At 31.2% G+C, this 24526-nt stretch overlaps 1 protein-coding gene across 1 annotated transcript in view; it reads right to left on the bottom strand.

Moving 5' to 3' along the window:
• Positions 1 to 23915, bottom strand: part of LOC114327316 (receptor-mediated endocytosis protein 6 homolog) — a 69585-nt gene extending 45670 nt beyond the window's left edge. The window contains exons 1-6 of the mRNA XM_028275901.2: positions 23713 to 23915; positions 23333 to 23628; positions 9433 to 9668; positions 1231 to 1398; positions 967 to 1168; positions 571 to 906 (exon numbers count right to left, since the gene is read on the bottom strand). Coding sequence (XP_028131702.1) covers positions 571 to 906; positions 967 to 1168; positions 1231 to 1398; positions 9433 to 9668; positions 23333 to 23611 — 1221 coding nt within the window. The 5' untranslated portion in view covers positions 23612 to 23628; positions 23713 to 23915. The remainder of the gene's footprint in view (positions 1 to 570; positions 907 to 966; positions 1169 to 1230; positions 1399 to 9432; positions 9669 to 23332; positions 23629 to 23712) is intronic.
• Positions 23916 to 24526: the final 611 nt, after the last annotated feature.

The following is a 24526-nucleotide window of genomic DNA, read 5'->3' as shown; positions in this document are numbered from 1 at the left end:
AAATTTTGTAGAATAAAAAGAAGCACAAGAATTTAGATTCTAAATTCTTGAAATTGACAGATTCTGAAGACAGTTCCAAACGAACTTATGAGTCAATCCTATTCGATTCCAGTTACTTTAATGCCGCCTGCCCATCAGATATAATTTTTATAGATTTGTCCCAGCAGTTCACATCATTCCCTCTCCCACATTATCATTCCTCCATTAGTTCCTGCAGGCACAACACTATACAATACATTTTCGTTTGGAAGTTAGTAGAGTGATTATACAGGCTTCCACTAAGGCTCAGGCTTGATTTCCCTCCGGATACTTCAGGTCCAACTCCTTCTCAATGGCTAATTCCCAGAAAAAATAGTAAATTGAATAAAGATGTCACAAGAAAACAGCTTCAGAACAATATTAAGGGGAATTAGAGAAAGAAAAAATTAGACTACAGGAGTTAATGTTATAAACAATTGCAGGATACTCCTTATTTATGCATTTACTTACTGACAAAATGTAATAATCTAGATATATTGCATGTTATAGTGAGAAATTAATGATAGCAGGGTACATGACAACTTTACTTACCATATTGTTGAGCTCGGCTTCAGTAAACAACATTATATCCCTCGAAAGACTCGGAGGCGTATCTATGGGCGGATCTTCGCAGTCCATATCGAAAAACAACAGCTCAAGGAAATTACACACGCGGTTCTTGTCCAACAAATCGAATACATCCGAGTATCTGGCATCGATAGGTTCATATTTGCGTAAAGCTAGAGACTGAAGGATCTGGCACACCTGAATAAGGTTGTGTCTAGTGACCTCAGTTACTTGGGAGTTGCATATGCCATACTGTTCAGGATCTACTATCACTGGGCATATGTACAGGTTGAAAATGAGTTCTGTTATTATGGCGTTCGCCTAAAAAAGAATGATATTAAGCTGGAATTGTTTTTAAATGAATGTTATGTTATTAATTACCTGTTTGGCACTAAAAGATTTCTCAATGATCTTCGCTATTCGAGATACTAACCACGAAATAGACTTAGGAAAGCTATAAACATTTTCTAAAAGCGAGGATATGAAAGTATTGGTAAATTCTACTAATCTGGCTACTACTTCACTTCTATACTCATCTACATCTTTAAAAATATTGGTAACTTCGTTATCATCTTGCTTAAATCTACAAGGGAATTTGAAAAGAACGAATTAAACGAGTTTTATGCAATAAATACACGAACTCACCTCATAATTGTCTTTTCTGGATCTAGATCTAGATAATAATCAGTATATGACATCATCTGGACTATAGGTATCTCCATAGCTGCGCTCAGGAAAAATTTTGCAGATTGTAATACTTCATGGAACAAAAAGTATAGATGTTTAAAGGAGCATGTTCTTTGCTTGATGATTCTGAAAGATAAGAACAAAATTTTGAACCTGTAGTTTTTACTTCTTTATTTGTGGTATTTCTTTTGGAATTTCATCCTTCAAATGTATCAATAACGCTGTATGTATATTAATGTATAATAACTCCTATCGATTTAAAAAAATGAATGTGTGTGTACTTTGTACGCACGTAAGATGATATTCTTCTATATATAGGTAATTTCAACGAAGTAAATATACTTAACAGGTTATTTGTATTTTATTTAAAAATTAAACTAACTTTCTTATCTACCACTTTCAAAAAATTTTTATTAAAACAACCAAAAATAAAAAAAAAAGTATGAATCGCCCAGGATTCGAACCCGCGTCATTCCAATCACGGAGCTAACGCCCTTCCAACTACACCAGCGAGGTCCTTCTAATTGACATGTAAGTTTCGGTTATAATTACACAACACATAAAATGTTATGCCTACATAATATGTTATTATTTTACTACAGAGAAACACAAATCCAAAAACACAAGAATTATAATAAATAATACATTTACTAAAAACACTAATACATTCTTTTAATGACTTATTTGCACGGATACAGATACATAAATACCTATCTTGAAAGATTAGCAAGGAACTACATACTGTTTGTGTGCGCAGGCGCGCAGATTTATGTACAATTTTACCCTCAATCGAATCGCGCCTAAAGAAGAATATCTTCAAAAATCAATGAACCATCGGTATAGAGGCTATAGTCTTGCTAGCTAATATTGACACTGGTCTTAATAATAAGACACTGGAGTGAGGTGATGGATCCCTGTTTCATACATTGTCACGAATCGACCAAATTCTTATTGATTGAAACATTTGATTTATGATTTATTGTTTAACATTAGCATCTTTACATATAACATTTTGTTTAATGCATATATCTGACAAACGATTGCATTTTGTTCTAAAAAAAAAAAGAAAATTTACTATAATTGGCACTGGTAAGATATTTCATGTACAATGAGTGAGCATACCTTTTCCTCTCACATGTCAAAATTCTAAGTTAATGGGAAAACATTTAGGAAAAGTTGATATTCTGTATCTCTTCAGAAGTATAAAGCAGAAAATCCCTAATGAAAGAATTTCATAGAGGATATTAGTTAAAACATTAATATCATTGTGAGCCAATCAATCCTGCCAATTAATAGAGACCAAAAAGTTATTAAGTTCAGCGTATTTGGCATTTTTAAAATCAGAAAAAATGCCTCATAAACTAGTCTTGACAAATTAGATATATTTGAGATTGTTAAACAACGTTCATAGACTTGAGTTCAATACTTTTACAACATTCAGTTTCCTACTACTCGAAAAAACCAAATCCAATAATACATTTCTCTCATTTGATATAGAATTACATTGATAAAATTTTAAACATCCAAGTGTAGAGCAAAATCCACAGCTGGGTCTTATCCAATGAGAGAAGGTCTCCTACAATATAAGAAACTTATTATTGAACTGTATGTCTTTTTTTTTTTTCTTCAAGGAATAGTCCTAGAATATTGAATCTTAGGTTTCTCTTGGTATAATATTTATGGTCCCTATATAATTTGTATTCAAAGTTTTCTTCTTGAATCGGTCTAATTAAATTTGTATTTAATTTAACTTCTATTTATATTCTTATTACTTTCTTTCTTTTGAAAGGAAACTAGTCTTGAAATTTAATACATAAGTTTTTCGTGGTGTAAAAAAGAAACTTATTGAATTTGGGGCCCACAGAATCTTTTTTTGTAATATGCTGCCTTTTATATAGCCTTTTCCTCTTTGTTGTAAGGAAAAGGAAAGTTTTATTTCATAGGTTTCTCTTGGTATAAGTAAAAAACCTATTCTTAATATTACTAAGTATATATTTTAATTTCTATCAATTGTATTTCCTCTAGATAATAAAAAAATTGTACATAATAAAATCTAGTCTATAAACCTGTATAATTGAAATATTTCCACCTTATTTCCTTATTTATATGATTCAATTAAAATACCGTGTTTAACGACAATGCTAAAAAATGTATACTATTTATTAAGTATGTAATAAACTTTTATATACTACATGTATCATAATAGAATTTCCCATAAATTTTTGTTTGATTTAAAAACAGACCTGCTTTATCAACACCAGGAAGGTCATACAATGGATGAGTAAACAAATACCACAATATCAATTTTCGGATTGAAAGTTTAACAGTTATTTTCAAAACCATCACATTAAATAAGATAAAAAATGCCAAAGCTAATTAACGTTAATTTAATCAATTCATTACCACCATTTAAGTGATTGTCTATTTATTTTGTCACTAGTATTGTTTGTTTTTATTATGATAAACTTAAAATGAAAATTTCAAATAGAAAAACAGTACAGTAAAACCTCGATATAACAGACTTCAACAGACTTCGTATATAATGGACAAAAAATTCGGTCAAATGTTAAAAAATTAAAAACCTGTTAATATTAGGTATATACTTAACCCGTCCCATACCAAGATACACTGCGTACCAACGGGGTCCCCGTGGACCCCAAACGCTGTATTTTACAAAGAATTTCTCTGCCCTTTGTTATAACAGCTCAAATAAGGCATGGGTCACCTCAGATATTTTCAAAAATTGCTTTTTTAAAGAATTTGTACCTGTAGTGGGAACATTTCAAGAGAAGAAACTGGGAATACCGCTGGAAGAGGTGAAATGTTTATTGATTTTAGACAACGCTCCTGCTCATCCCTCTGAAAATATTCGACGTTCAGAAGATTGCAACTTTAGTTGTATGTTTTTGCCAAAAAATACAACATCGCTTATTCGACCCACGGATCAAGGAATAATTTTGACAACCAAACCAATATATCGCAGAAAGCTGTTAGATGAAGTAATAACTGTATTGCATGATAAAGACAATTTAGAAGACACAAGAGTGCAGCTAGTCCAAGTAATGAAGCTTAAAATACGACAAAACCTCGCAATTTTTACAGAATGGATCGATTTGCTTGAAAACTTGAGAATAAGTAGTGGATAGTCCAAGGATCAAAATCTATATAATGCCGAAAGGCGATTTTACCATGAGGGTGGTTGCCACCCTATCTCGGGGGTGGAAATTTTTTATTATATTTTGAACGCAAAAGTTGGTAAAAACATTCATTGTAAGTTAAAAACGTTCTATACATTTTTTTGATAAAATTAATGGTTTTCGATTTATTCGCTATCGAAAGTGTTAGTTTTATATCGAAAAAATCAATGTTTTTAATCAGTTTTCTGCTAATAACTCAAAAAGTTTTCGTTTTATCTTTGCTTAACAAAAATTTACCTTTTGAAAAAATAAACAAAATAGTTGTTTCTAATTTTCTTTAAGACCAATAGCAATCGAGCTATACTTTATTATATGGCAGCTCTTCTTCGTCAAATGCTAAATATTGTAGTTTCAAAGTCAAAAGACGGGAAAACTATGCATTTTTCAAGAATAACTTGTTTAAACTAATTGTAAAGTATTTTTAAAAAAATATCTATCTCCAGAAATAAAAAAATCTCTAGCTCAATAATTTAGTGACTTATAATGAAAAGAATGTCAGTCCCTATTTTTTTCAGCGAAGAAGTGATCCGACACAACCTCCTAATCACCACCCTAATTTAAATTAGTCACTGACCTTATTTGGTCTTCTTTATTTGTGTATGATTAATAGGTTCTAGAAGTTTGACCGGCTTAGAATGATCAGTTTTTAAAAAAATGGAGTTAAAAGCGAACAACGAATTTTTGTAGTTTGGTAAAAAATGCCCTTTACTTCAGAATAAAAAGATTAGCATCAGAGATACGAAAAAATGTTTGAACATGAAATTGTAGCTTATATGATTCCCAAGAAGACAGTTTACAAAAAAAAATTTCTACGGCAAAAATTGAGTGAGCTATTGACAAATAAAACTTGTAATAACATGCAAAAACCACCTTTATTACCAACCCTTTCGAAGTCATTTTTTTTGCGACTGAGAGCTTTAAAAGGATTTAATATTAACAGCCTTATAGACCTTGTAAAAACCTACAAAATTCTTTTTTACCAAACTTTTTAAGACGAAAAATGAAAAAGTTACGGTTAAAGAATCAATATATTTTTTGAAAAAAAAAAGGAGAAATCCAATTGGAAGCAGAATAATGTAAGTTAGCGGTGTTTTTAGTCATTAGCCTTATTTATTCTTATTTATTTATGTATTATTAATAGATTCTGGAAGTTTGACTAGCTTAGAATGATTAGTTTTTAAAACTGGAGTTAAAAACAAATAACATTTTTCAGGGTTGTTTTGTTTTAAACATTTTGTTTTAATCAACTGTTTTAAACGTGTTTTAAACGTTTGCTTATGTTTAAAACAGTTTTTGTTTAAAACACTTAAATTAAACAAGTGCTTTTTTTTTCATTTTATTTACTAATATAACATCAAAAAAATTCTCAAATACATTATATAAACTTTTTAACATATATATTATTTATTTATTAATAATCTGAACACAAAAAAAATTGGAAAACTGAAAATATTTTGCAAAGAAGAGTTAATCAATTTCTCAAAACTGTTTCAGACTCATGGTAATCTTGTAATTTAAATCAGTCACGTCATCACTGATGGAATTAAGCTCTTTAAAAATTGAAACCAACTTAGCTTTGACATTGCCTAGCCGATTACGTAGTTTGGAATGGTAAACCTTATGATCAGAAGAGTCTTCTATGTTGGCTGACGATGCAACAGCTGTGTGAAGCTGTTGAGCAAGTTTCAATGCTGTAGTATACCTATTTATATTTTTCTTAGAACGCCACCATGCCAATGGTTTTACATTCTCAATATAGGTGTTTAGAAAACATATGGAGTAAAGGGTACACACTTTGCCTGGTAATAATAATAATCTAAAATGCTTCTGGATGATAATTTATAATGGATGGATGATAAGTTTATTTTCAATAAAGCGATGATCAAGCAAATTTGCCAAAAAATGAGCTGGGGTCACCAAATCATTTGCATGTTTAAAAAAAACATTAAGCACCACCAGAAACAGCACAAAATAACTGACAATAGACGTTATTGCAATAGCCAACTTGTAATGCGGATTTATAAATAGTAAATAGTCTGGGGTTCCCCAGGCAATAGCTCCTAATTCTGCAATTGGTTTTCTTATCTATTATTTAGTAGAATAATAATAATAGATCAAACACTTTCAATTAATATTATGTTTAGGAAAATATGATTTAAACAATGTTTTCTTCTAAGTTTTATTTGTTTAAAATATAAAATTTAAAAACAAAAACATTTTTAAAGCAAAAAAAAACGTTTAAAACAAAAAACATGTGTTTTAAACAAGTTTTATTTGTTTAAAACATGCAATTTAAATACAAAAAAAAACAGGTTTAAAACAAAAAAAAACGTTTAAAACAAAAAAAAAACGTTTGTTTTGTTTAAAATTAAAAAAACATGTTTTTTTGCAACCCTGACATTTTTGTAGTTTGGTAAAAAATGCAATATTCTTCAAAATAGAAATATTAGCATCAGAGATACGAAAAAATGTTTAAATATATGAAATTGTAGGTTATTTAATTTCCAAGAACATGTTCGAAAAAATCTTTTCTACGGCAAAAATTGAGTGAATCTTAAATGAGTATAATATCGACAAACATTGATTTTTTCAATATAAAACTAACACTTTCGACAGCGAATAAATCGAAAACCGGTGATTTTATCAAAAAAATGTATAAAACATTTCTTGCTTAGAATGAACGTTTTTATCAAGTTTTGAGATCAAAATATAATAAAAAATTTCCACCCCCGAGATGGGGTGGCAACCACCCCCATGGTAAAAGCGCCCTTCGGTATCATATAGATTTTGATCCTTAGACTATCCACTACTTATTCTCAAATTTTCAAGCAAATCGATCCATTCTGTAAAAATTGCGAGGTGAAAAGCTTCGGTTCCTGTACTAAGCGTACCTTGCAAAACTTAGTGTTAAAATTTTTAATTTTGCTGCAGCATGGAATGAGATGAAAGAGCAAACATTAAAAAATGGTTGGAAAAATTTGTTTGATGGCCAAGATGTAGAAATAGGTTTAGAAGGGTTGGGAGTTTCTGATTTCTGTAGGACAATACATAATAATGCCGGAGACGAAGTAGCTGAGGAAGATGTTTTACAATGGCTAGAAGTAGATGAAGGTCACCCTGGGTATAACATCATGACTGAAAGTGAAATAGCAGATGAAGTTATGAACCTAAAAATGAGGATGGAAGTGAAGATAGCAAAGAAAACAAAGCAACACTGCCAAAAATGAAGTTATCAAAGGTAAGATCCCATCTCGACGATATAATAACATTTATTGATTATTATTCGCCAAATAATAAAGTTCAACCGTATTATACATATTTTCGTAATTTTAGAGAGTTGATTATAAAAAATAAACAGCAAACTTCAAAAGTGCAAACAAAGCTTGAGTCCTTTTTCAAAGCAGGATTACTGAAAGCAAGTGCTTTGATATCAAACAGCAACGTCCGAAGACAATTAACACATTCAGTGCCCATCTTGAACAATCGCCACTGACTTGGCTGGTACCACATACTTATTTGTTCATTTAATTACACAGTACTACTGAAGCAAATGCATCATTTGTACCTTTGGTAAAACCTTTGTGACGCTACTCATGCGTCATGGGCACCAATGTGTTAAAGATAATTTGGTCTGTGCTTTGTATTTTTTATATATATCTAAATACAGTTTACATATTTAAAAAAAAGTTTTTTGATTTATTTTAAAGCTATTTTTATACAGTGTGTCCCGAAAAGATTGCTCATAAATTATACCACACATTCTAGGGTCAAGAATAGGTTGACTGAACCTCACTTACCTATATACAATAGTGCACACACAAAAAGTTACAGCCCTTTGAAGTTACAAAATGAAAATCGATTTTTTTTCATATATCGAAAACTCTTAGAGGTTTTTTATTGAAAATGGACATGTGTCATTCTTATGGTAGGAACATCTTAAAAAAACTTTCCCAAAAAAAAGTTTCTTAAAAAAAACAAAACATCTTTGTACACCCCATAAAAATTTTATGGGGTTTTGTACCCTTTAGCCCCCCCCCCCCAACTTTCGTTACGTTTCAATTAAATTTATTGTGGTACCATTAGTTAACCACAATATTTTTAAAACTTTTTTGCCTCTTAGTATTTTTTCGATAAGCCAATTTTTATCGAAATGCGGCTTCTTTTTTGATATGTTTACATAAAAATTTTATGGGAGTTTCATTCCTTTAAACCTCCAAATGTTTGTGTACGTTCCAATTAAACTATTAGTGCGGTACCATTAGTTAAACACAGTGTTTTTAAAACTTTTTTGCCTCTTAGTATTTTTCGATAAGGCACCTTTTATCGATATGTGGCTTCTTCTTTAAGTAATATGGTTCAAAATATACCTACCTAAAAATTTAAATTATAAATAAATTTTGATATTATTACCAGGTCTCTATAACCGTACCTACCATATACAAATATGTGGTGGATTTGACAAATATTCAAAATATCTCGTAAAAACTTGCTTTTCGAGAAAGTACTAAGAGACAAAAAAGTTTTAAAAACATTGTGTTTAACTAATAGTACTACAATAATTTAATAGGAACATACACAAAAGTTTAGGGGCTTTAAAGGAACAAAACCCCCATAAAATTTTTATGGGGTGCACAAATTTCACTATAATTTTTTTAAGATGTTCCTGCCATAAGAATGCCACATGTCCATTTTCAATAAAAAATCTCTAATAGTTTTCGATATATTGGAAAAAATTGATTTGCATTTTGTAACTTCAAAGGGCTGTAACTTTTTTTGTGTGCACTATTGTATATAGGTAAGTGAGGTTCAATCAACCTATTTTTGACCCCAGAATCTCTGGTATAATTTATGACCAATCTTTTCTGGACACCCTGTAACAGACTTTCGGCGTTAATGAACGCCCTCTCCCACCAATTAGTCCATTATATCATCGAGGTTTTACTATATTTTTAAATCTACTTACCTTCTGGGATCTTCACAGTTCAATAACTGCAGTTTGGCGACCTCATAAAGCAAAGACAACATGTACTTTATGTCCTCAGAAAACAAGAGACAGCCATACAAGCCTACTATAATATTCTCTAGAAAAAATGAGTATGTCTGTGCTTCATCCAACTGTTCTCCTGCTATTAACCATTTAGCTAACTGCACAGGTTGAGATCTCAAAACTTGCAATAGATTTCCTAATTTTATGGTGGTCTAAAAATAAAGTCATCGTATGTACTAACATAAACAAAAAAGACAAAAACACTCATACATTAGGGGTGATACACACGCGAGTAAGTACGCGAACTTATGGCTTGCGACCTTTTTCGCGCGTGTATCACCGCAAGTACGCGTACTTATAAGTCCGCCGAGTAAGTACGCTGTCGATCCAACAAGTTTGAAATCTTACTCGTAACCCGTACGTGTATCACTGCCACGAGCCACGAGCCTCGAGCCATTATGTTATTGCGTTTAAAGTTACACTTATATTTTCACTAATTAAGCAAATTGCCTAGAAATAATTCAATCGTTTATTATTGAAAGGAGACAAGTTACATTTTATAAGTTTTGAGAAAACCGTAAAACACTATTTTAAGCTATACTAAAGTATTTTGATTATTTGTTTTTGAGTAAACCTAATTATTTATAGGCTGCTTTATCCTCCTGATGAAAATATTACCATCTTATCTATGATATTTTGTTTGTTTATGCCTACCTTGTATTAAATTAAAATAGATCAAAAACAAGTGCTATACTTCACATCATGATTTTGACAGCTTACCACACTTATAAAAAATCAAATTATTCTTCTATTTAACAAAACCTGATCAAAAAAATAATCAAACTCTACTAAAAAACATAAGATTTCAGCAAAATTAGGTACACAGAAAATAAAAAATTTAACCACGAGGACAGTTTCTAAATTTTTTGCTACCGACGGCGACCGCGATCTTTAAAACCGCGTACTTTAAGTCTGCCGTGTATCACCGACGGCGAGCCGAGTAAGTCCGCGATCTTTAAACCCGCGTACTTAAAGATTGCGTGTGTATCACGCGCTTAAGACATATTAATCCAGGGAAATAAGCAAAAAAGTAAACCTTTATAGCCCGGCTACACGCACCGTCTTGTCTGAAAGCAATGCCTGCACAGTCTGGTTTGTGCAGGTAAGAGCGTGCGTATGGACGGCAAGACTGTATCGCGCACAGGCCTCCAAGCGCGGACTGTATCCTGTATCCTCCTCGACATGCTGAAGATTTTACCTGTGTAGTTTTTGGTTCTACAGTTTTACTTGCACGTGTGGACGGTAGTTCAGTCCGTTCTTCAGTCCCGCAAAAGTTTTCGAGGTGGATAGACCAAGATGAGCGACAGGGCCGTCTTAAGCATACACGGCGCCGGGGTGAAAGACTCATCTTTGCGCCCCATCTAGTCAGAAGATTATATAGGTTATAGGTACGCTAAAATTAAAACTAATTGTGTTTGCTTTCTTTATTTATAATATTTTAAAAAAACATGGTTTCAGTATTCAAAAAAGATCAATCTTATAACAATATACTTATATCAAAAGTCTACTTTTCTAGCTTTTTAAGTTGGCAAAGGTTTTTATTACTAGGGTGTCTTGACCCATTGTTGAGCGCAGATAATTTTTTGATCAATTTAAGTTTAGAAAAAGACTTTCGCTCGTTCGGCTACTGTTACTGGAAGTGTTTAATATATCCTGCCTGATACATGTAAAACGATTTGGGAAAACGAAGAGTAGTTTATTAGAAATATAACTCAAAATATCGAGTGGAGTTGTGTCTTTATTTATAAAAAATATTGGAAACAATTCTAACTCATGGAATAGATCTTCACCATGTATATCAGATCTATTTCTATGCGCTAATTTTTTTTTTGTAAATTTAAACATTGCGGGTTTTTTAAGTTTTCTTAGGAGTTTCTCCAACTCAATATATTTTCCAAGAAAGAAAAAATATCCTAACTATAGTGTTCCCTCAACATTTCAAATATTTTGCTTAATTTTTCAATGGCAATGTTTAATAAATAATAAGATTAGTTGATTTTAAAATTTGTTTTTTGGTCTAAAAGAGGCTCGTTTGCAGCCTCGTAAATGAAAAGTTTTTTTCGGGGACATGGACGAACAGTACAAAAAATGTCAGTACGGTTGTTGGATAAATCTTTACTAACTTGATCCAGCACCAAACAGCTTCCGAAATAATAATATCGCTCGTTTGCAAAGTTTTGCTGACAATATTAACCTTTGCTAAAATATTGTACCATGTCACGACAGAGCAGATAAATTTAAAGTTCTTAATTTTGTTATCAATGAGCTTGCAATGTTTCTTGTGTCATTGTCGTATTTGTTGTTGTCAAAAATTGAGTATAATGCACTATAAATATTCCTCATATTAAAACGAAGTATTTTTAATCAGTCAATTCTACTCTTCCATCGCGTATTTAAAAGCGGTTTTAATGTAATAGAATAGTGGGTATCTCATTCATTATGATTTTGACATTCCACCGTAATACTGAGGCGCAAAAAAAACATAAATTCAGGCTGTAAACCACACAAGGAACACAAAATGCACGAGGATTCATGTTTAAATTTTTTTTTGAAGGCCAATATTTTTCCTCTCATATTTGCTCCATTATCATACCCTTGTCCTCGTAAATTATCTAAATCAATGTTCATTAATTTCAAAAATTCTAACAAATAATAATAAATATGCTACTTGTCCGGTAGTATCAGTAACCGGTAAAAAACCTAGAAAATGCTTTCTAACTTCGGCAAGCTTTGTTGACGAATTGAGATAAACAAACCTAACAACAATAGTAAGTTGTTTTAAAAGATCAACAATTGTGCATTTAATTTTTTAATTTTGATTATGTCCACGATAATGAGGAATATGATGCTGAACACTTTGAATTCGTGCAATGTGTTCTGATAGCGCATTATCAAAATTGGAAATACATTAGATTAATTTTAAAAAGTTACCGTTATCCGCTTCATACAAACGTTTACTGGTTCCTCTTAATGGTAAATTTTGTCCTGCTGAAAATCGCCCCCTAATTAGCATCCTACATGAAATTAATCATTACCGCTTCAGAAGTTACTTTACTTACTTATATATTGTTTAAATGATCTGTAAATTTCGCCGGTTCTAAGTGTTTATTCGTGAAAGGGCTGTAGTTGAAAGGACTTAAACGAGTCTCTAATCACGAGTGTACGCAAATTTTGAACAGCTATATCTTAACCAATTTTTGTCCTACAGAAAAAGAAAAAAGTTCATTGTCACTCGACATTCAAAATAGTGTAAGCGTCACCTTCTGGAAATTATTGTCGGAATAATCTAAATGGGTTTCAGATTTCATTTCCATATCGTAGGTGCATTAATAGCCTTTGTAAAAAATACCGAAAGTGCACTTGTACTTGTATATGTTTGGTATTTGTAGTTTTTTTAAGGACAAGAAGCCCAAGTTTGAGCCTAGCAAGTGTTTGGCTTGCGCCCTTTGGACTTGGCGCCCGGGTGCCTCGCACCCCTTGCACCCCCGGGTTGAGACGGCCCTGATGAGCGACATAAGAAGTGTTACGAAACAGTTTTTAACTGAATTTATAGAGTTATACAAATCTTTGCCAGCATTATGGAAGGTGAAGAGTAGAGAATATTCCGACAGGAATAAAAAAAATGAAGCATACGCTTTTATTTATTACGTAATATTTTATTTTTTTATTTTTAATTGATTCTAAAATAGGGAATTCTTTAAAATCATATAATTTTTTTACCGTTTTTTAAAGAATAACTATTTTTTTTTCCAATATTGGTATACTACCGCTGAAAAACGTTTATATACTTATATAATATACTGAAAGTGTTTTCTTGTGGCATGTTTAATGTAGTATTATCATTGTTTAACTGTCTAGTTATACAATGGTATTATGTTTGTATGGGATTGGGCCATAATAATTGTAGGTGTAATGAAAATTACATTTCTTATACCTGGTTGCACCAACAGATCTTAAGCTCCAGCTTAGCTAAGCTCTACTTACAGATAGGGCCTCCTTGAGTATCACTTACGTTGCACCATAATTTTAGATTCTTACCTTATTATCAATTATATCTATTAATACAGTGTGTCAATTTTAAAACTTACAATGGCTATATCCCACGAACAAAAGCTGATATCGAAAAATGCTTGAAACCGTTTCTAGGATAGTAAGGGGGAACTAAAATGACATGAAAAAGAACTCACCCCCACCAACCCCCTAGGCCCCACCCATCACAACCAAAAAAGTTTAAATTGCAAACCCCTACTTGTGATACATCATTGAAAAGGCTATAAAAAATGCTATACAATGGTATAAATAATAATTATACAGGGTGAAGCAATAATTGTGAAACTTTGGCTTAAATGAAAAATTTAATAAGGTTTTGTTGAATTACAAATTTATTAAAAATGTCAATTAAGTAAATATTTAATGTGAATTACGTTGTTTGGTAAACAATAATACAGCCTATTTTCAAATTCTGCACGAAATTTAGCAAATGTTCTAGTAATAGGGCGACATGCTTGAGTAATTCTTTCTCGCAATTCCCCAAGTGAAGCAAGTTGAGTTGTATAAACAACTAATTTAGGGTAACGCCATAGAAAAAAGTAATATACTATCCTACTATAAAAAGTACTATCCAATGGTATAAATAATAATTATACAGGGTGTTAATATCAGCTGGCTTACTATGACTTTTGTATTTGTAATGCTATCTCCCGGACTATTATTTTAAATGGTAAGTGTCCGCTCGTACTTTTTTTTGTTAATTAAAACTTAATTTGCCATTTTTGCCTTAAATCAGTTGTTTATAAAACTTAACTTGCGTCACTTGGGAAATTGCGAGAAATAATTACTCAAGCATGTCGCCCTATTACTAGAAAATCATTTGTCAAATTTCGTACAGAATTTGAAAATAGACTGTATTATTGTTTACAAAACAATGGAACCCACTTTGAACATTTACTTAATTGACATTTTTATCAAATTTGTAGTTCAACAAAACCTCATTAAATTTTTCATTTAAGCCAAAGTTTCACAATTATTTCTTCGCCCTGTATAATTATTATTTATACCATTGGATAGCATTTTTTATAGCCTTTTCAATGATGTATCACAAGTAGGGGTTTGCAATTTAAACTTTTTTGGTTGTGATGGGTGGGGCCTAGGGGGTTGGTGGGGGTGAGTTCTCTTTCATGTCATTTTAGTTCCCCCTTACTATCCTAGAAACGGTTTCAAGCATTTTTCGATATCAGCTTTTGTTCGTGAGATATAGCCATTGTAAGTTTTAAAATTGACACACTGTATATTATGGTATTCTTATTTATATTATAATTATATTATATTAATTCTTATGATATTCTCGACTTAAGCCTAAGATCTGTTGGTGCAACCAGGCATTAATTAACTACTGTTTGACGTTTCGATTTCCACTCTGGAAATCGTCCTCAGAAAAAATTAAAGAAAATTAAATATGAGAAATTTTCCTAGAATTTTCAAACCTAATTTTCTTTTAATTTTTTTGGCGGACAATTTCCAGAGTGCAAATCGACACGTCAAACAGTAGTTAATTAAGAAATTCTCCGCAGGAGCCACTTTTTACTCCACTTAGTTCTACAGCGTCGTTGCTTGTTTGTTTGTTGCTTTTTTATTAATAAACAATACAATAACGCTTCCATTAAAAAAACCTCTTCCGTGCTGCTCATCTTGTCGAATTCTCTGAAAGACTAGAGAGATATTGCTGAGTCTTTTTTGCACTTGCTGTATTACAGCACGCGTTATTTTGACAGTAGAGCATGCGCAGATGTGATATCTGGCTTACGCTGCGTTATTGGAAATACGGCCTGCCGTTATTACAGGAGTCGTTACGCTGTGCGGTATTCGTTGCGCTATTTTGTTTTCAGGTTATGTTTGTTGTTTATCTTTCATTTAAACCAAATTTATTCGTAATAATTTGCTAAAATGGGTACCTCAGACAGTAGCAAACGAATTAGATTTACGTCTGATGACGATTAATGTTTATTAAAACAAGTTTTATGTCAAAATCCATTGACTTCTCCAGAAAATTTGACGTTAGTTCAGGAAAACATGAAGAGTGCAACAGGAAAATCTTTTATTTATAAGAACATTCAAGGATCATTTGTTTCTCTTACTCGATATTTGGAAGAAAATACAAACCTTTCTTCCATCTAAATTAAATTCTGGATTTTGAGGACAAATTAGATAAATAACTAATCTTAATTGAGCCGTAAAATACCGCAACCAAAATGTTGAGCAATATCTGCATTTATGAAACGTCTGAGAAATGTCAATTCTGTCAAAATAGCGCGGTGTAAATAGCGCAACGTAGGCTGTGTTAAATTTGCAATATCTCTCTATTGAAGTTTGCGCAGTCCAATTTTTTACGTGGCCTGCACGTGTGGACAACGTACGGTGTACAGTTATTTTGTTCCGTCATGCCTGCACAGTTTTGGACTGCACAGGCAAGACGGTGCGTGTAGCCGGGCTATTAGGTTTACCTAGGCAAACGAATGTTATTTTGAGAAGTATGGACCTCTATACTGCCATACTGCTTAGCCAAAACGCCGTATCTACAGTGATCCATTTGAGTAAAATCGATTTTTGTTCGAAGTATTCGTATACATTTACACAGGATACGGCATAAAATGTGGTGTGTTTAATGTGTTTTGGCTTAACTTACGTCATTTTTAGTAAGCAAATAAGATAGATATGCACATTTGGGTTAAAAAGAAGTAAAAATTTAATTTTTTCAGATTTTCGCAGATACAGCGTTTTCGCTAAGCACGGCAGTATACAAGAACCTATGTTTCCTGCAGTTGATTTTTTGGACTCATTTGTTATTAAGGGGCTATCTTTGTGTAAAAGTACTAAATTCATATATTTTTTTAGGAATTTCTAAAATAAAAAGTACTGTACCAATTGCTTTGAAAATCTGTACAAGCATTTACTATAAAAAGAAGTATATGCAAAAAAATTTACATATAAAAATATTGAAAATTAAATGATTTATTATGAATGTTGGTTTACATGTATTTGGCACATTAAAATTTTACAGTAGGTTCTTTCGATCTCATAATTGTTATAAACAATGCTGCAGTGTTTTTTTAAAGGAACTAACTTTGTCCCAAAATGTCCTAGGATTCTTTTTTCTTTTTAAACTAAAAGTGCAAGCTTTCCAAATATGTGTAAGAAATGTTTAAAAAGTTATTTTAAACTGTTTAAACAAAATGTAATAAGTAAAAAAATTGACATGTTTTTGCAAAATGAAAAATGCAGAAGGACAGGGATCGAATCGAATCCTAGTGCCAGCAAGAACATCTATAGCGTATTTCAAAAATGCTATTCAGTGTAACCTTTTTCTTATATGCATCTTTCAGTGCGTCACAGTTTTTCGATTTCTTTCTAACGCATTAAATTGTAAGTGGCAGAAAAAAGGCACGTCCGTGATTACAAACATTTATTCTAGTTGTCGATAGATGGCGATATAATTGAAAAAAATTATTTACGAATTATATGATATACCTACGAATATAATCTGTACAATTTATAAGATTATACAAATCAAAGAAAATACCATTTTATAAATGCAATAAACACAATTGATTTGTTTTTATGCCAAATTGCAAATAAAATGTGACAACTGTCAGATTTAACTAAAATGTCATGTTAGAATAAATGCTATAAATGTTTATTATCACGGACTTACCTTTTTTTCTATCATTTGTGACGCACTGAAAAATGACAATGAAAAGGACCATACAAGGATAGCCCCATGAGAATTTTCTGACAACGTTGCCGCTCTTCACTACAGAGGCAGTGAAAGGTAGTATGTATTAGGCAGGTACTTGTAGAGCACTGTTAACTGCTGCGGAATACTAAAGGAGGATTTATTTATAATAATTCACAGAATGGCAAACCCGATTGCAATATACAACCATACTGATTCTAACGTTTGAAACGGAGAATAGATATTTTTTTAAATGTCTAGAGGTCCCGATTTGACTCAGCCTGAATAAAATAAGTACCTTGGGTAAAAACAGGGGTAATAATAGGCGGTTGAAGCATAACACTGGCCCTATTACCTTCCTTGTATACTCTAAGCCCTAGACTCTAGACCTAGAGCAGACTACCCTGCTATAATCTCAAAACTGCTTTAGCAGTATAGAAGGGAGACTATTTATTATTTTATTTTGCAAAATTTAAAATTGTTTTTCTTCATTTTTTTCTAGGCTACCCATACAATTATTGTAAATTCATTATATTCTGACTTATTACAAAAAAATTTAATTTGGTATACACAAATAAAATAATGTAAACTATTTAACAGATCACTTCATCTAATGCCATCCCCTCTTTGTGAACACACACACACACACACACACACTTAGTTCATTTTTAAAAAAAGGTTATAACGTTTATAAAAAACCCCGAAATTTTTAACTTAGGTATATTGAATTTTCTAAACAAAAAATAAGGATAGCAACATTTAAAAAAACCCATTTTGAAGGTTTTCATATGACATAAGTTTCTTACTATCAAATTTCTTTCAAATGCTACACTTTTTGCTGATAGACCAATTGAAGTGAAAATTGACTGTTTTCAACTTTAAAACACAAAGACACAATGCTGTGTCTTTAGTTGTTTTCAATAACAGCCACGTAACACACCATAGTTGTCTCATTAGTCTACAAATATGAATCTCTTGGCTGTAGGGACAACATTAGGGTAGCCAACATGTTAACACATCCATCTGCATAATATGCAGACACTTATAAAGGTACAGCTGGTTCCTAAAAAAACTGATACGACTCTTAGTAAGATTTGATTAGTTGAGCAGTGTATTTACATTTTGACATTATATTGACATTATATTGACATTATAAAATCCCGTGGTGTAAATAATAAAATTCCAACAGAGGTCTCTTATAGGGGTGTGGACATAAGTGGCTGTCAGGATATTGCCAATGTTTTTGCAGAATATTTTGGCTCTGTATTTCAAAGATCAAATAGTCTAAACAGTACACTGAATCAGGGGGCTTTTCACTTTTCAAAAGTAACAGTTGAGAATGTTCTCCAAAGCATCAAAAGACTAAAACCAAAAAAAGCCACAGGTAAGGACAGTATACCAGCATACATTTTTAAAGGTTGTGCAGAGGCTCTTTCTGTCCCTCTTACACTAATTTTTAATTTGTCCCTAAAGCAAAGTAAATTTCCAGATAGCTTAAAGCATGCAGTTATAACACCTATTTTTAAATCAGGTAATGCTGGTAACATTGAGAACTATAGGCCTATATCTGTCATCAATTCAATTGCTAAGATATTCGAGAATGTGCTTTATAACAATATTTTGAATTACTTTGGAGATAGGTTCTGTCCAGAACAACATGGTTTCTTACCAGGGAAGTCCACTGTGTCAAATTTGTGTGTTTTTACAAGTTTTGCAGCAGAGGCCATAAATAATAAAACTCAGCTGGATGTAATTTTTACCGACTGCACCAAAGCTTTTGATAAGATTGATCACTCTATACTTATTGAAAAGCTAAGCAAATTTGATTTTGATTCAGAAGCATGTATGTTTCTGAGGTCATACCTTTCTGATAGGTTAAATCAAGTCAAAGTAGGGAATAGTTTATCTAAGCCATTTATGTCGACATCAGGGGTACCACAAGGTAGCAACTTGGGTCCTCTTCTGTTCGCTATATTTATTAATGATTTGCCTCACTGTGTGAAGTTTTCGACAAGCCTGCTACTTGCAGATGATTTTAAGATTTTTCGAGAAATTTCAACTCTACAGGACTCTGAGATGCTGCAATGTGATCTGAACTCAGTAAGTCAATGGTTTGATGACAACAAAATGTTTCTAAACACTTCTAAATGTCATGTTTTTACTATCACTCGAAAAACACAATACGTAGAGAACCAATACAAAATTTCTAACACTGTACTTGAAAGAAAGAACACTTGCAAAGATCTTGGAGTAATGTTTCAGCAAAATTTGAGATTTAGTGAACATTATCGGATCATCATTGGAAAGGCATACAGAACTCTTGGCTTCATAATTCGTAATTCAAAATTTTTTAAAAGAACTGAAACTCTAATATCATTATACAATGCACTGGTAAGACCTCACTTGGAGTATGCCTCTATTATATGGGCACCACAAGCCGAATTCAATGTTGACCTGATTGAAAAGGTTCAAAAACGATTCTTGAGGTTTCTTTATGTCAGAAAGTTTGGTATCTATCCCTACATGATTTCCTATAATGCTATGCTAACTTGTTTTAAAGTTCAGCGACTGGATAATAGAAGACATTTTCATTCAGCCCTTTTTATATACTATGTTGTAAATCACATTAAATATAAAGATTGCTTTTTTATAAATAGTATTAAATTTCATGTTCCAAAAACACATTTAAGAATTAATAACAAACGACTGTTCTCAACTAATAAGACTGATTGTTCACCCATAAATAAGATGTTAGAAGAATGTAACCATATGATAATTAACTGTGATATAGACTTTTTAAATTCTTCTGTGAAACAAATAAAAGTTGCTTCTGAAACAAATTTCTAGTATACAAAAGTTGTCCTAAAATTTTATTTAGATGTATTTATTTGTATTTAGATGTATTTATTTGTATTTAGATGTAATTATTTGTCTAGATGTATTTGTAGTGTTTTTTTTTTACTTGTTCTATTCTGTTTAGGTTTAGTACTTAATATAGGAATGAGTTTTTAGCAGTAGTAAGCACTCTTTTAATGTAATAACAATTATTTTGTGTATTAAAGGAGGTTAAATAAATAAATAAATAAATAAATAAAATATTATATTTATTATGACAGACTCTCAAAGTCAGTTAAAATAAACAAACTAACAATTGATTACATATTTTAATTCATAAATGTAATAATTATTAAGGCCTAAATTTTTATATTATTTTGAATTTCTGCATTTTATAAAGATAAGTGATACTTTTTACATAAAACAGAGTTGTTGTTATCATTTTTATTATTATTAAGGAATAAAACTACGAACGACTTAACCCAACAATATGTACATTAAAGCAAGAATTATAACCAAATTAAAAGATAACTGGGTACTACCAGAGGCAGCAAAACATAAGCAGAAACACAGTTTTTCTATTACATAATAAAAAATGGAGGGAACAAGAAACTCTCGAAAGAAAGCGAGGGTCTGGAAGACCAAAACTATAATAAATTTAGGTATGTAAAAATAAAATGAATATTTTGTAATATCTCCATCAGCAGTGATAACAGCTTGTAGTCTTTGGTCCATTTACGTGAAAGGAACTATGAGATTGTCTTCTTCAGAGAGTTCTTCCCAAACCTTGCTTTCTTTCAAGAGTTTCTTGTTCTCTCCATCTTATATTAATATTAAAAACGGTTGTTCTGCTTACGTTCAAATAGTTCGCTACGGAAGATAGTGAGCAACCATCTTCTAATTCCATTACAATTCTTGATTTTGGTTCTTTGCCAGCATGTGGAGCCATTTTTTGAGGTTGAACAGAATAAGTCAATAAGTTATCTGACAAATTTTAAGATTTGGCAGTGACAGTGACAGTATGTAAATAATAAGTATTTATCCTTCAAAATACACTGCTCAATTTTCTACAAAATACGCTTTAAGAGTCGTATCAGTTTTTTTGGAACCAGCTGTACATCAATGTACAATAACTAAAGTTAGTATTAGTAAATAGAAACAATTGACTGCACGAAACATAGGTTCGTATTATATAAAGGAAACATAGGTTTGTATAGGTCCATACTGCTCAAAACAATAGGGAACTTGCATAAATTTTTAAATTCGAAAAAAATGTTATAAATCACAACACAACATAATTTAAAACATGTATCAAAGATAAAAAAGATTTGTTTGTCTTTCGTTTGGCCCCTAAAGATGATTAAAAATTCAAATTACAACAGGTGGTCCAAAACGCGTTGTGACGTCACTTGGTTTTACATTTACATTTTTCCAATAAAGTAAATAGACGTTATAAACGTCAGTAGAAAATACATTTATGTGACATTACAAGTGTTTTTGATCGTTTGAACTATTCATAGAAAAATTCGTACTTTTACAAAATGGTTTTATTTTCAATAGTAAACCTTCCTTCCTTTCCTTCAAAAACAGTATAAAACTACAATTTTAACAAACTGGTATATATTATTACAATGACATAGGATAAATGTCATTAGAATATAAATATTTTTGACTTATTCCACGACGATGAGCTTGCCAAATACCCAAGTAGGTGGAGGCCAATAAACTAAAGAAGGAGAAGAAGAATATACCTAAATATAAGGTTGTGTCTAGGTATACGTTACCGTGTACGCAAATAAAAAAGTTAGAGTGTCATTGATTTCTTATTTTTTATTTGTTTAGTGTTTGTTTTTAAATTAACTACGGAGTGTGGACAATTATTTAGTTCTTTTAATGGGTTTAAGAACATTTTAAAACAGTACAAAAAAGATAAGAGACTATAAATTAGTATATATATTTTTTTAGTTATAAATGAAATAGTATGTATTACCGTAAAAGATTAAAATAAAAAGAAGACCTAAAGCTTTCACAATAATAATTAACTTGTTCTGAAGCTATTATCCTTGTGGCATTTTTGTAATCAACTATTCTAAATGGGAACTAAGCCACAATTTAACCAAAAAATGATTTTATTAACGTTTCGACGTCTAAATCGGACGTCGTTATCAAAATACAAAATATTATTAAATTAAACAAAAATGGTGTTGCTTAGTAAAAAATTTTTCTAATAATTTATTTAATCTGACTAATTTTTGTATTTTGACAATGACATCCGATTTGGACGTCGAAACGTTAATAAAATCATTCTTTTAGTTAAATTGTGGCTTATTTCCCATTTAGAATAGTTGATTATAATAATTAACTTACATATAAAAATTATTTTAACAATATTTTTTACGTGTTATGTCAACTAAATACATATATTTATTTTGCTAACCTAAATATATACTTTAATATATACATTGATTTATTACAATTAAGTCTGAAACATCTGAATAGTTCTGCTTCCCTTCCTTTAACAAATATTTTTCTATCAAACACACGCTAAACATATCAAAATAGCATGTACCAAAATATACAGTCACTGCGCACGCTAAATAATAACGTCACTGGCTTGATGAAGTTTAATTCGCGTGTACATACCTACCTTTTTTATTTGCGTATACGTTAGCGTGTACCTAGACACAGCGAAATATAACCATAATAATAACTAATGTAAAACTATATGACGTCACGGGTCGTTTGAACTATTTTATACCGCTGAAGACTTTAAATACGTATTTCTAAGTTATTACGAGTTTTTGAAGCGTGAAATTTTGGAAATATCATTTTTAAACAAGACTGAACATTATTATGTAATAAAAAAAATTGTGCAAGTTACCTATTATTGTCATGTGCCTGATGTCAGTATCATGAAAAAAATCTTATTTCACTGGACTATATAACAGAACAATAATTACTTATTTTCAGTATCAAATGAGAAACAATTGAATAGACACTACAATATTAGAAAAAACACATATGGAAATAAAAAAATATGTTTGCAAGCTACAAAAAAAACAACAGAAACAAAAAATGGGGAGGATACAGGAGAAAAATAAAAAAATGAATTATCTGAAAAAATAATTAAACATCTGGAAAGGCATAACAACATTAAAAATAGAAATAAAACATAATATGTTTTAAGTCCTTAAATATATTATATTTAGGGGCTTAAATTAGGATGTTATATTTATCTGGGGGAGTACTTACTTGAAATCCTATCCTTTGTTTAGCATCAATGAATTCAGATTTAAGCAGATGATCAACTTTTTGGTAATTGTGAATAGTACTTTCCCTTTGGTACAAAAGTAAGCGCTGCTTCGTTGTAATCCATGAGTCCCTTATGATTTCATGTGTTTTCTCACTAAGTATCCTATTTAAATCTTCAATTTTGCGTTTCTCCGTCCTAACAAGTAGTGTTTCATGCCTTAATTTTAGAATGAGTTGATATACATCGACATCTTCATCTTCTACTGTATCGTTTTTCATCTTAATTTTATTTTGACCTATATAAATAAATTGAAAAATTATTGCAGTTGGATGCAGTGAAAGGCTTCATGGCGAAAAGTGTAAATAAAGATCACACTCACCTTATTTTATTGAGACTATTCGTAATTCCTATGTTTCAACTACCTAATTACGTATTTTGCTTGACTCTAATGCTTATTGCTACTTTGTATCACTATAGCGATCATTAATAAATTAACATTACAAAAACTGTTATTTGATTTTTGATTATCGCAAATCAGGCTGCAGGATGTCGATTTAGTTTAGACGAATTTTGACATTTAACCATGGGAATATTGGATTGTCTGTTCAAGGTTGACAGACGACAGAAATGACAAATGTCAATAAATTAATTGAAAACCGGTGTTGCCAAAGGTAGTAAAATTTCGTTTTTGTAAAAATTTTTACAAAAGGGAGGGAAAATGTTAAGAGGGGATATGGTCAGGGCTGGATTTACATATTTAAGGGCTGAATGGCATAGATAAATAATATAGTATTACCGGAATGGGCTATTGGGATGGCGGCGGCAAATTTTGGTAAAAAAATGAAAAATAGTGTGGGGGAAAGCGGCAAATTTTGGATAGCCCAGGGGTGGCAAATCTTCAAATCCGCTTCTGGTTATGGTTTGAAATCAACATTTCAAGCATATTTTTGTAAATTATTTTTAAACTATGGAAGAATTATTTTATTTTTAAATTAAATAAATATACCTATTCAGTATAATTCAAATATTAAAAAAAATCAGGGTTAGATAAATATTGAAAAATAAGCCAACGGTGGTCAATTTTTATAGAACTCGTCATTGGGTCACGTGAAAAAAATTTTCAAAAATATTGTAATTATTTATAATATTCTATAATAATATTGGATAAGTAGTTTTTGAGTTACAATGTCTCA

The sequence above is a fragment of the Diabrotica virgifera genome, chromosome 2 (genome assembly GCF_917563875.1).
Source record: "Diabrotica virgifera virgifera chromosome 2, PGI_DIABVI_V3a".
Taxonomy (NCBI): Eukaryota; Metazoa; Arthropoda; class Insecta; order Coleoptera; family Chrysomelidae; genus Diabrotica; species Diabrotica virgifera.
The sequence above is the reverse complement of the archived record's forward strand: the minus strand, read 5'-3'. Positions and strand labels throughout refer to the sequence as shown.